This window comes from Struthio camelus, chromosome Z (assembly GCF_040807025.1).
Source record: "Struthio camelus isolate bStrCam1 chromosome Z, bStrCam1.hap1, whole genome shotgun sequence".
Taxonomy (NCBI): domain Eukaryota; kingdom Metazoa; phylum Chordata; class Aves; order Struthioniformes; family Struthionidae; genus Struthio; species Struthio camelus.
In genome coordinates, this window is record NC_090982.1 from 63807107 (window position 1) to 63818969 (window position 11863).

The 11863-nt window shown below is 44.7% G+C and overlaps 1 protein-coding gene across 1 annotated transcript in view; it reads left to right on the forward strand.

Annotated features, from left to right (window-relative positions):
* The window catches only part of LOC104152960 (cardiomyopathy-associated protein 5), a 51105-nt gene extending 46966 nt beyond the window's left edge, over positions 1 to 4139 (forward strand). Inside the window, exon 13 of the mRNA XM_068928427.1 lies at positions 227 to 4139. Coding sequence (XP_068784528.1) covers positions 227 to 479 — 253 coding nt within the window. The 3' untranslated portion in view covers positions 480 to 4139. The remainder of the gene's footprint in view (positions 1 to 226) is intronic.
* Positions 4140 to 11863: the final 7724 nt, after the last annotated feature.

The window sequence follows — 11863 nt, forward strand, 5'->3', positions numbered from 1 at the left end:
ATTTAATAATGCCCCTTAAAAAAACTCAACATCAGTCTGAAACAAGGCTTTGAAGTAATGCCACGTTTGCTCAGATAGGAGGGTTATGTACTGAGCAAAACCCTATTGCCACATGATACACTGCTACATGCAATAACTTGTTAATAGGTGGGAATTAAATGATAAGTTATTTCTGGTAAATGACAATGAGGATGCTCACTGTAATTTGGTTTCCATTTTCCTGCAGTTTTCTTTACAGATTTCTTCACACCAGTGTAATGAGCAATGTCCGGGTGACAGAACACCCAGCCAGGATCGGCATCCTGTTGGATTACAGCAGTGGCAGACTGTTATTCTTCAATGCAGAGAGAGGACTGGTGTTGTTCACCATCAGGCACAAATTTACGGATGCTGCTCACCCGGCCTTTGCTCTGGAGAAGGCTGGAGTACTTAGCCTGCGCACAGGAATGGAGCTGCCCGAGTTTGTGAAGCACAGCTAATCCCGTGCTTCAGACTCTCAGCAAAACTGACAGTCGCAGTATTAGGGGCAGGGAGGAGAAGAGGGTGTCAGGGAGGGGTGTCTAGTTTTCACTAATGAGTGCTATGCGCACAGCTCCCCCAATAACGTCAGTAATTGTAGTTAGTGCCCAGCCACATAATCACCCTGCGCCTGGAGAGAAAATCAACTCCTTCGGGTGGAGTGTGCACCTCATGATATACACAGAAATACTTATGAAGAAAAAAAGGTTTGTTAGATATGAGCATTAAGATGGGGGGAAATGTACTTTCCCTGTGAAAAAAATGACAGCACTAGCTGTCTTTTTTAAATTGATGATGAGCCTGTGTATGAAATAAACGCATCTCTCACAGCAATACATGACTTTTTTTGTTAGCAAATGCCTTCGCTTCATCATTTGCCAGGACAGTCGGAGCCCAAATCCAAGATGGTGTGTTTGAAAAACGTCCAGAAATTTTTACACCTGAAACATCCTGCAGGAGAAGATATCTTCTGTTATTATTTGCCAACTCTTTTCTTTAAATACTCAAATCAAGAAAACTCGGAAACTTAGAAATCTGTATTTTTGCAAAATGAACGAGGCCCAGACTAGTCTTGATATCAGTCATGCAAAATTTCAGTATACACCACCTGCCTGCCGTGTTCGCACTGGACTCACAGGCTGGGTGTGTCAGGAAATATCTGCACCTGCAAACAGGTGCTCATGAAGAACTCTTAGGAGGGAACTTGACAGTAGTGTTAAAAGTCATCCCTTATGTTTTTAATCCTCAAATTGCTGGGTAGGCAGTTTCAATGATGAAAGGAAAGTTGTCGCCTGAGACCTTAGAGAACAGTCAAAAATTGTCATCTACCTTCTCACCTTCTTGTGGATAACCACTTTTCCCTCACTGCTTTTATCTTTGAACTTACGGATTTGATGCTCCTAATTTCAGGCTTATGGCTATTTTTCTCCATCTGCCCTGTTCTGTCCCATCGTCTACGCTAGCATCAGGATCGTCTGAGCAAGGTGCAGCGTTTCAGGGCCATTGAAGTAGGAAGGCTAAACATGAGTCCTGCCAGCAGAGGAATAGGATGCTGATTTTCCCCTTGGCTTGTTCTAACAGTGGAACTGTATTTCGAAGTGGTGGTACAGCTCTCTGCTCTCCTGCCCCAGGGGCTGAGCTCACGTGTGCCAGGGGTGACAAGGAACGCCAGTGAATGCTGGGGGAAAATTAATCTGAAGGAGGATGCGCAATGTTTTTCACGCTGTGCCTGCTCTGGCAGTTTCCGCCGAAGGGGATTGCTCTGCCAGGCTCGTTGCTGAGCTCAGCTGAAGAGCTGTACTCCTTGAAGAATTTCAGGCGTCTAAGGGAGAGGGTTTGCTTCTGAACAGAGAACTTAAATGTGTTACAATTAGGGCTTCTGCTTTTTATGCTCAGAGGAGGTGCCTACTGCTGCTGTTTTATTTATGATTTAATACCATCTAGCCGTGTGCTTGCTGCTTTAGCCTGCTGTGTAAGGCATGCTCTGAGTCCCAGAGGAGCAACGCTCTTTACGTGTTGCAGCAGGCTAGGACAGGATGGCAGAGGCAAGATAAACAAGATCCTGTGACCATTTATTTTAAGCAAGAGCTCTTTTTGGCATTTCAATTAGAGTGCCATTTCTGTGACTCTGCTGGGGAGAGACAGGAACAAAAAAGCAGGGTAGCGCCCTATTGGCTCAAGAAAGCATTTTGTAGAGGTGTGGAGGCTGGTGAGAAAAAGGTCCAAGATTAATTGAAAAAGAAAGACAGAAAGGGTACTGGGGGTAGTGTTATCTTGAAGGCTGCGGAGGAGGAGGCAGCAGGCAGGCTGGAAACTCGCACGGAGCAGATGGTGCTCGATGGCGAGGCAGGTCAGCGGTGTCAGCAGTGCCTGTTCCTCAGGGTCCATCCGCCAGGCAGCTCGCGCGAGGTTTGGTGCCTGGAGAGAGTAATGCGCACCTTTAAGCTAAGCCTGAAAATCCCAGCTTTGGGGAGAGTTTATCTGCATTCTCCTCACCCTGATCACTGCTATCCACACGTGGGATTGGTTCGCCAGCATGGATGTCATGTATTGCCAAGGGGACAGCTAGTGCTAAGGAGAGTACAAATGACATGAAATTATTTGGGTGTCTTTTTCATTTATGGCAAGAAGCAATTGCCTTGTCCAAGGCAATTGAATGTTAGTAAATAGCTGTTTTAACCTGAAAAGCTAAAGCCTTATCTATAGTAATGCATTATTATTATACTCAGGTACTGCTGCAACATTTGAGCTAGGCAAAATGTTTTTTTTTTGGAAATGCACCCATTCTTAGAAATATTTGAGTGTATTTTGAAGAACTCCCTGATGTTTTCTTGCCAATTTTTGTTTAAAGTTCAGCTTTTGGATTGGGCAGCATCAAAAAGTGTATTTGCTGTTTATGTGAAAGTTGGATAAACTATTTCGAGTCAATCACAGCAGCCTTAATAGTGCCAATTTGAATGTCAAAATCTGGTCTGCGTTAAGTCACACTGAATGAAGAAATGTCTAGAGAGACGATCCTGGTTTGGACAGATGGAACAAAATGCACACTAAACAAAAAGCTTTATACGAGACTTACTAGTTCTGGCATAGAGAGAAAATTCTGTTAGTGAGGAAAGCAGATCCTGAAGGCCACAGTTAAGCTGCTAGGCCTTATTATATATGGTGCAAATTCTCTTGCCCTTGGAAAGTCTAGAGGTGCATCTGCCGTGATCTTTTATTTGCGTGATGGGTGCAAAGTGGAATCAAATTCTGGAATTCCAGAAGTTCCAGACTGTAACTTCATGTGGCTTTGAAAGTACGGTGCAGTCAGTCTGGCTTTCCATTCTGATGAACCGATATTTTTGAGGCTTGTTGCATCCATTTTTCTGGACATCGTCGTTTGTAACCATACACTAGAAAAGAGAGAGAAAGGACAGAAAACTCCCGCTATTGCGTTTCGCTTGTGCTTGATGGTTTTAGCATTTAGAAATACATTAAAAACAGTGTGAATTATTTTTCAGCAAAGGATGTTAATTTGGTTGATAGTAACTAAGACTTTGTACAAGTGCTAACAGGGTTACACAGCGTATGCACATAGTCTGACCATCATTCCATGCTTATAGTTACACAGGTACATTTTAAGAGTTAGACAAAAACAGTAAAAGAGTTCAGGATTCAGCAACACTTGTGAGGGTGTATTGCTGTTCTGAAGGTATAAAAATTTATGCCCAACACTGTAAGTACTGTTAATAAATATTTGGACTGATCTGAAATGCATTGCATTAGAAGGAAAGATTTCTTTTCACTTCAGTGGGTTTTAGATTAGGCTCATAAACCCTTGTGCACTGAAATGAGAATGCAGGCCTGACTGTAAGAGAGAAACATTAATTTCTGCTGTCAAAGCAGTGCTGAACTGGAGTACTGCTAGTGTCGGAAGTATTGATCCACAAATCTCCCTTTGGTCTTTCTGCTCCAGAAAGATTTGATGCTTCTGTTTAACGTCGAGCTGAGGAACTTGGCCACGTGTCTGCATACCAGGGAGCGTGCCAGGCATGTGCATAAAGGGATGATGGTTTTGCTCTTCTGCTAGCCCTTTTTAAACAGGGCAACATCACTGAAATTTGTGTTTGTACTGAAGATGATCTAGTGATGCCTTATTTTAGAAAGGCATACATTAGAGCTCCGCCACCCCAAACACTATTACTGTAAAACTTAATTACATGTTATCACTGAGCCTGTTGTGAGACGCAGTCCCAGTAAGGCACAGTACCAATAAATTGTTGCTAAATCCACATGTGCTAGTCTGTGTTATACATGTGAATTATACTTTCTTATCAGCACTGCGGGGGTTTGAATAGGTATATAAAGATACATTTAAGAATAATATGAATTTATGATTTTTTTGAACTGCCCTCATTTCAGAATAATAAATAGGACCTCTGCTGTGTTGAGGCTTAAATTGAATTTGGAAAACTACATTCTGTAGTGGAATCACTATTACATTTCTTTCATTTTTGATAAAGGAATTATTAGCTCTCAAGAAGCTAAATATCCTCAGATTGTTACATAACCATCAAGGAAGTGGGAGTGTCTCTTCTGCTCTCAGCAGCGGGCTATGAAAGGGGGATTGAACTAGAAAATCTTCTCATTTTTCATGTTGTGTTTGGAGAATTTTCTGTGTAGCAGGAGGTAGTGTTTGTTGGTCAGGGACCACTCGTGTGCGATTCCCACACGAGCACAACCTGGAAGGACACGGAGCAGATCTGCACCCCACGCGCCACAGCGATTTTGTCAACAGCTGAAAAATGTGTAAGTTCAAGGGCAGTTCTGGAAAATATCTGTGTAGAAACACCACCTTCCTTTTCAGGACCTATATTACAGAGACACTGTTTCTAAAACGTACTCTTGTCAACCCTGAAGAACCAAGGCTGCAAGCAGAGAGTGGAGTAGCCTGTAGCTTATCCTATGCTACTACTATGGGACTCGGCTGGACTCCAGCCTGCTATACTGTTACAGAGCTACCGCCAGGCGCAGGGCTGGAGGGCTGCCCCGGCCGTCACAGGTACAGTGCTCAGCTGGCTTTTGCAGAGCCAGGGAGAAGCCAGGGGGCTTTCAGGGCTGGGGCTGGCCAATGGAGACCTTGAGCCAATGGACACTTTGCATAGCCCAGTCTAGTGAGCTTGGAAGGACCTACTGCACGGTACTTCACAGTACCATGGCTTTGAACACACAGCGCATATGCAGTCCCACTACTTTTATTTTAATAGTCACTGGGAAGAACAGAACCATGTTTTGAGGTAAAATTATCAGAATTTATGTTACCTACTTCTGCAATTGCTTTAAGTATGCATCTGTTTCCTGCAATTTTTTCCCCAAAAGGGAAAATTACTGAAAAATTATATTTGTAAAGTAAGTACAGCCTTCAGAAAAAAGGAATAAACTCCGAATACTCTTGAACAAGGAAGGGAACTTTGCATGCGACCCCAACAGCATTCACTGATTTTGGCATCCCACACTGGCTACTAGTCATGTCATTCGCTTACCCAGGACGTTTTTTTCTTCTCAAACATATGTTAATATTATGTATAAATATTTATTTACACTGCTAATTGCATACTAAATGACCAGTAGTGCCTAGGAAGTACCCTGAATCAGTATATAATGTACAAAGTCATGGCTTTTCTTTCATTTTAAAGCAAGGAATGTGTATTCGGAAAGTCTGGTAAAGAATTTTCTGCGGTTCAAGCAATAGCAGAATTACATAGGAACACATATTAATAATCTACCCAGGTACAAAAAAGGTATTACTCGCTGGAGTATAAAAGCACATTTTGGACGTTAAACCAGGGCATTTCTGAGAGGAAAAAACAAAATGTCCACTGTGTCACTGAGCCCAAGCTCAAATTAGTATTTTTTAAGCTCAGGGCCCTATACATCTGTTAAATGCTTCTCCAACGTAAATCTATGCTACGTTCTGTGATTGCAATGCAGCAAGAATCAGCGCTGCTACATGGCACTGCAGTTATTTTTGCATATGTTCAGTAAGTTCAGTGGAGCCCATATAGTTGGGCTTACAGGGGGTTTGTCCAGTCAATTAAAGAGCAATAAATCAGACACTTTCTCAGTGCGGGATTCCTGGGGCATCTGTATGGCCATGGTGGGAAATTCCACAGCCCAAAGCCTGATTATGGTAATTCTTCTCCTAAAGCTGCTGGACCTCAGCGATCCCCAAGGAAGGAACACAGCAATTAGACTCCAACAGAACAAAATTTCTGCTGGAAAAATTATGCGTATTGGAAAAGCGTACTTTGGACCTTAATCACGCCTGAAATACAACCTCTGCTAGAGTTACAAGAGAAAGGCAAGAACGTTTGGTTCCCATTATTTTTGTTTAAAAATCACTGCCTGAGAACTTAAACTCTGCCTCTTGAAGATCACATTCAATTTACGAGACAAAAAAGGAAGGCCCTGTTACTCCCAAGTAAAGTAGGTATGTGGCCCACCGAAAGGCAATGTTTGTTGTACTGCTACTTGCCCAGCAGAAGGAAAATCGGAATGCTCATCTTCCAGCCACTTTGTCATTTTTTCCTATCTTTAAAAAAAAGCATTATCTCCACTAAAAGCAAAATGAGTTACAAAAAGTCCCAAGCAATCACGCACAGCTCTGTCAATGTTGTTTTCAAAGATGAGAATTTAGTCAAGTCCTTCACATTAGGGAAATTCTCACTTAATGAATTCAGTATTGATCTTGAGTTAAACAGCTTGGCTAAAACTTTTCAAACTTAGAATAGTTATCTGCCTTTTATAGATAGGTATCTGTGTTTTAAGATGGTACACATGGTTTACTCATATCGCTTCTCAAAACAGTATGGCAGCTCTGCTAGCTGCAGTGCAGAAGCTATGTAGGACTCTAGAGATTATGAAATAATGGGCTGAAGGAAAGGGCACTGCAGCTGTAACCGTCAAGAGGATGCTAATGAAGCAGCAGATCCAAGAATGTGACCAGCACCACCCATGTGTAGTAGGCAGGATGTTAACCCAGGGAAGCAAAGCTTGGAAACGTGAGAGAATCATAACCCCAGGAACACATGAATGCTGATTTCTATTGCATATAGTAAAGGGAGAATAAGCAGGAAAGACATCTGCTGGATGTTAGGACCAAAGACGTTTATTTTTGTCAGCCATGTATGACAGCATGTCATACATGTATAGTTAATTATACTATTAATGTATAGTTAATTATATGAATCCAATGGATCACATGCATGCACATTGGAAAAGCGTTACATATATCAGATTTGTAACACAGAGAAATAACTCCAGAACAACAGTTCCCACAATACTGTTTGACGTAATCCAGCTCCTTGGATACTCCCTGCAGCTTAGAGCTGTGGAACAGCAGTCCTTAATTCACCGCTTGTTTCAGCTGAGTCTTCCAGTCTGGTTTATAGACAAAGGAAAATAAAACTGCAGAAACGAGCATAACAGGGAGAACAGAGACTGACGCTGCCAGCAGTGCCAGCTTCCTCAGGATTGCTGCCAAGGGCATCAGTGAAAAGGAGAGTGATGCTGTGGGGTAGCAGTGCTTGCTTAACCTTGCCAAGATGCAGCAGAGCAAGCTGCCAAATCACCTCTTGTAGCCCCTGGCTTTTACATTTAAGGCAATGAAAAACCAGCAATGATATAGAATGATGAGTTTCAAATCAGGTGGCAGAAAGAATACAGAAGGTGTTTTCTTTGGTCAGTGCCTGAAACTGCCTGTCTCCACACATCAACAACTCCAACCTGAAGCCTGCAATGCTGCTCCACCCTCTAGGCCTTGCGTACTCACCCCGCAGGAAACCTGGGGGAGCATGAGCTCCGCCATCCCCTTTGGTTGCTTGTAAGCAGTGGAGTGCAGGGAGGGGGGAGGGTACCCCAGTAACTCTCAGACAAAGTGCCCAGGGTCTCACAGGCTATGCTCATAAAACACCTCCACCTGGAAGACTGTATAAAGTTCACTTCACAGTAAATTTGAAGTTTTGGGTTTTTTTTCCCCCCTTTCCCCTTATTTTTTCCCCTTCCCTGTTTCTACTTCTAGATCATTTGCTGCTTTCTGCTTTTACTGTTCACATCATGCTTAAGCGTGAGCCTGCTGTGGGATCTGTGCACCAGCTGCACATCTAGCAGATTGCTCACCAGAGCTCTGCAAGGTTCGAAGTGAAGCAACCCTGGCTGCAGGACCCTGCTGTAAGCTGGTAGTGGAGAGTCCTGGAGTTTCACCATCCCAAGGGGCCTATTCACCCCCTAACAGAATCACAGAATCGTTTAGGTTGGAAGGGACCTCTGGAGATCATCTAGTCCAACCTCCCTGTTCAAGCAGGGTCACCTACAGCATGTTGCCCAGGATCACATCCAGACGGCTTTTGAATATCTCCAGCAAAGGAGACTCCACAACCTCTCTGGGTAACCTGTTCCAATGCTCAGTCACCCTCACAGTGAAGAAGTTTTTTCTCAGGTTCAGGTGGAACTTCCTGTGGTTCAGTTTCTGCCCATTGCCTCTTGTCCTGTTGCTGGGCTCCACGGAGAAGAGGCTGGCCTCATCTTCTTGACACTCCCCCTTCAGATACTTGTACACGCTGATGAGATCCCCTCTCAATCTTCTCTTCTCCAGGCTGAACAGGCCCAGCTCTTGCAGTCTTTCTTCATAGGAGAGATGCTCCAGCCCTCTAATCATCTTGGTAGCCCTAGGCATGCTGGTCCCTGTCCAGTCCTCCTTTTTCCCAGTGCTTCCAGGAGGGTTCTTCAACATCTGATGTCATCAGCTCCTTGTCTCTGCAGCTTTTTTAAGGAGTCTCATCAGCTCTCCTACATTTCTCTTGGTGGATGGTTCTCCTTTCTTTGCAGGAAGGCTTTATCTCCACATCCCCACCTAGCAGCTACCCTGTCAGTAGAAGCAGTCCCCCAACACCTCCTCCTCCTCCTGCTTCTAGAGTAGTAGGCAGTCAGTCAGGGCCACAAATCTACTGTGGACGTGACAGCCTTGCTTTGTGGATCGGCTCTAGTCTCTCTGTCTGGCCTTAGCAACAGTCTCCAGGCCAAGCAGAGGAGCTACTGAGATGACAGGCTGAAGAGCTATTTGCAGAATGACTGGCTCCACACTCCAAGTCATCATCAGCTCACAAAATATAGCAAACAGTCATACACCTAAGTGCACAGGCAGCATTTGACCTTACTGCCTGACCACCTCTGTATACAGCCAAAAAGGAACTGAGGAAAACAAAAGCCTATGTAGGCTACATCATCAAACAGGCCCAGGCAGAAAGGTCATGTCCAGCCTTGAGATGCATCTCACAGCACTGGCTCTAGGAAGAGCCACCACTCTCTGGTAACATCTAGCTGCCAATATCATGTCTGCAAAAGCCAACAGACGTAAAATACATCATCCTTCCTCCAGGAAAGGAGAGAAGGAAGCAGAAAAACTGTTCCAGTTGAGAGCTAAGGAAATCCCCAGCACCTTTTCCAGGACTGAAAAGAAGCAGCAGAAACCCTGTTAGCGAGCCACCTTCAAAGGCACACTTCCACACTGTATGCCCCCCAAGAGCACCTTCCCACAAGGGTGGGTGCTCCTCACCTTCCCCAGCCCTGCACACAGCACAAACCCACTCTGGGACCTTCCTCCCCTCCCACTGCAGCTCCCACCTGGCCTCAGGCAGGTCCAAACACCTGCTTCTCCCACTGCAGTAGCACTGTAGGACACTGATCCCACCATACCTCATGGTGGGCAGGCAGCACCTTAATATAGGGTAGGTGCAGGGCAAGTGGCCAATCAGGATGGCTTCCCCAGCTGGCTCTCCAATAGGCTGCTCTCCTCCCAGCAGCTGTCCAATCAGCGGACTGTTGGTGGGCTGAACCCTTGCCGTCCAGCTAATGGTTGGCCGCTGCTGCTGGACTTTTCCGCAGTCTCAGGCCCTCACTGCAGGGAAAGGGCCTGGCCCCAGCTTTATGCTGGCCAGCTTATGCACCCTGGTTCAGGCCTTACCCTTCTAAATAGCTCATGATACCCCCACCTGTACTGGTGAAAAGCCATTTAGAGTCTTAATTTGGGGGATTTTTGGTTAAAGTTTTCTCCATTTTTTTGCTCAAGAACGTGAAACAACTTCAGTGAAGTTTGCTTGAATGACAATCAGGCTCTGTGGAAGTGTGGGATCCTCACGTGTTGCCCTCCCAAACGGCCACTCTGGTGGCACTATCTTAGTACCCATCTCAGTGTCCTTTTCTTTCTGGCTGGGGGAAAGTTTCTTGTGGTCCCCTCGAGCGCCTTTGCCAAAGGTGAGTTTTGTGTTTCCTTTTTTCCCATTATCTTCTACCAGTCCCCACCCAGAAGGCTGCTGATGGGGTCCACTCTTTGCTCTGCATCTCTCTGAGGTGTAATACTAGCTCTCTGGGAGTGCTCCTGGAATATGGCACTTGGTCCTTTCTGAAGAGGTCTGGCCTCTCCATTGCAGACTAGCAACTCACCTGGTGGTGTTAGCAGTCCCCTGAGTCCTACTTCTCCTGCTAGCTGAGGTGTCCTAGGTGGTCACGTCCAGAAATCTCTCTGTTTGCTAATACTCTCTCTGAATCACAGCGTGGGAGAGTCTCCACCTCAGGTTTGCAATGGTCGATGCTGAACATTGCTGTTGAAATGATAGCTATGTGTGATGTGTACTCGGCTCATAGCGATTTCACAGCTATGTGTCTCTTGCTGTAACTTGAGAGGAATTATTGCTGTGCAAGTCTCACTGAAATTTGCACAGTTCTGTTAATTGTTTCAGTTTTGACAAGCAGGCATTTTTTACATGAAAAACTGCTTCATCAGGAAATTCCTGACCTACTGTATGTAACTCTCTGTAATCCCTTCTGTGAGCTTCTCCCTTCTCTCCAAGGGGTTTGCTTGTCTTTGTATTAGGAATCCAGGCCAGCTCTGGTGCAGTGCAGCTTTGCTACCTTGATTCAGACTGCTAAAAAAATATGTGGGGAAATAAGAAAGGTAAACATCAGGCAGAAGTAGAATTGTTGAGAACAGCATTATTTACAGACAGGTTACTACCAAAGGATTCAGGAGTGAAAACGCTAGTATGGAAACATATGACATCCTAAAAGGAAAACCCCAACAATGCTGGTCAGCAATCATCCATTCATTGGGGTCATCAGTGTTGACGGAGCCGGTGGAAGATGGCAGCTCAGCAACAGTGAGGGTCTGTTTTAGGGAGCTGCAAAGGCCAATCCATCCCACCTGGCTGCTGCCCCCTTGGCTAGCAAAGACTCCCTGGATGGCTTATCAAGGTGGTGAGCGTAGTAATACTTAATAATAGCTAATAGCATATTCAGTCCTACCTTTTATGTGTGTTAGCTGATACATAATTTCTTTATACTCTTAAAATGTATCTTGCTTGCAGACTATCCTTGCACCTACCAAAAGTGAGGCTGTAATATCTACAAGCAAGTTTGCTAGCAGCCATAGCAAGTACCATATTTTCTCTCATTTCTCCTGCAGCCTGTAATGACAGTGCTGAATTCTGTTTTTACAAGCGACTAATTCAGCAACTGCACCAATGTGAGATGCTCTCTCACTTCTCCTACTTTAGTCCACAGAGTCAAAGTATGCATATGTGGGAGTACCTCATACAAGTATGGCGTCTTAAGGAGGACTGAAAATTTTTGAAAACACTCTCTTTTTTTCTGATCTCACTCCTCGAATGGCACACAGCCTTTTCTCTCCCCCCTCACCCCCCGCGCCGGATGAGATTTTGAGCAACTTCATGCCAAATACAACAGTCCTTGTAACTGAGACTGGTGGCAGAGGAAGGATATTTCACTTTCAGAAAGATTAGCTGTTTGGGAC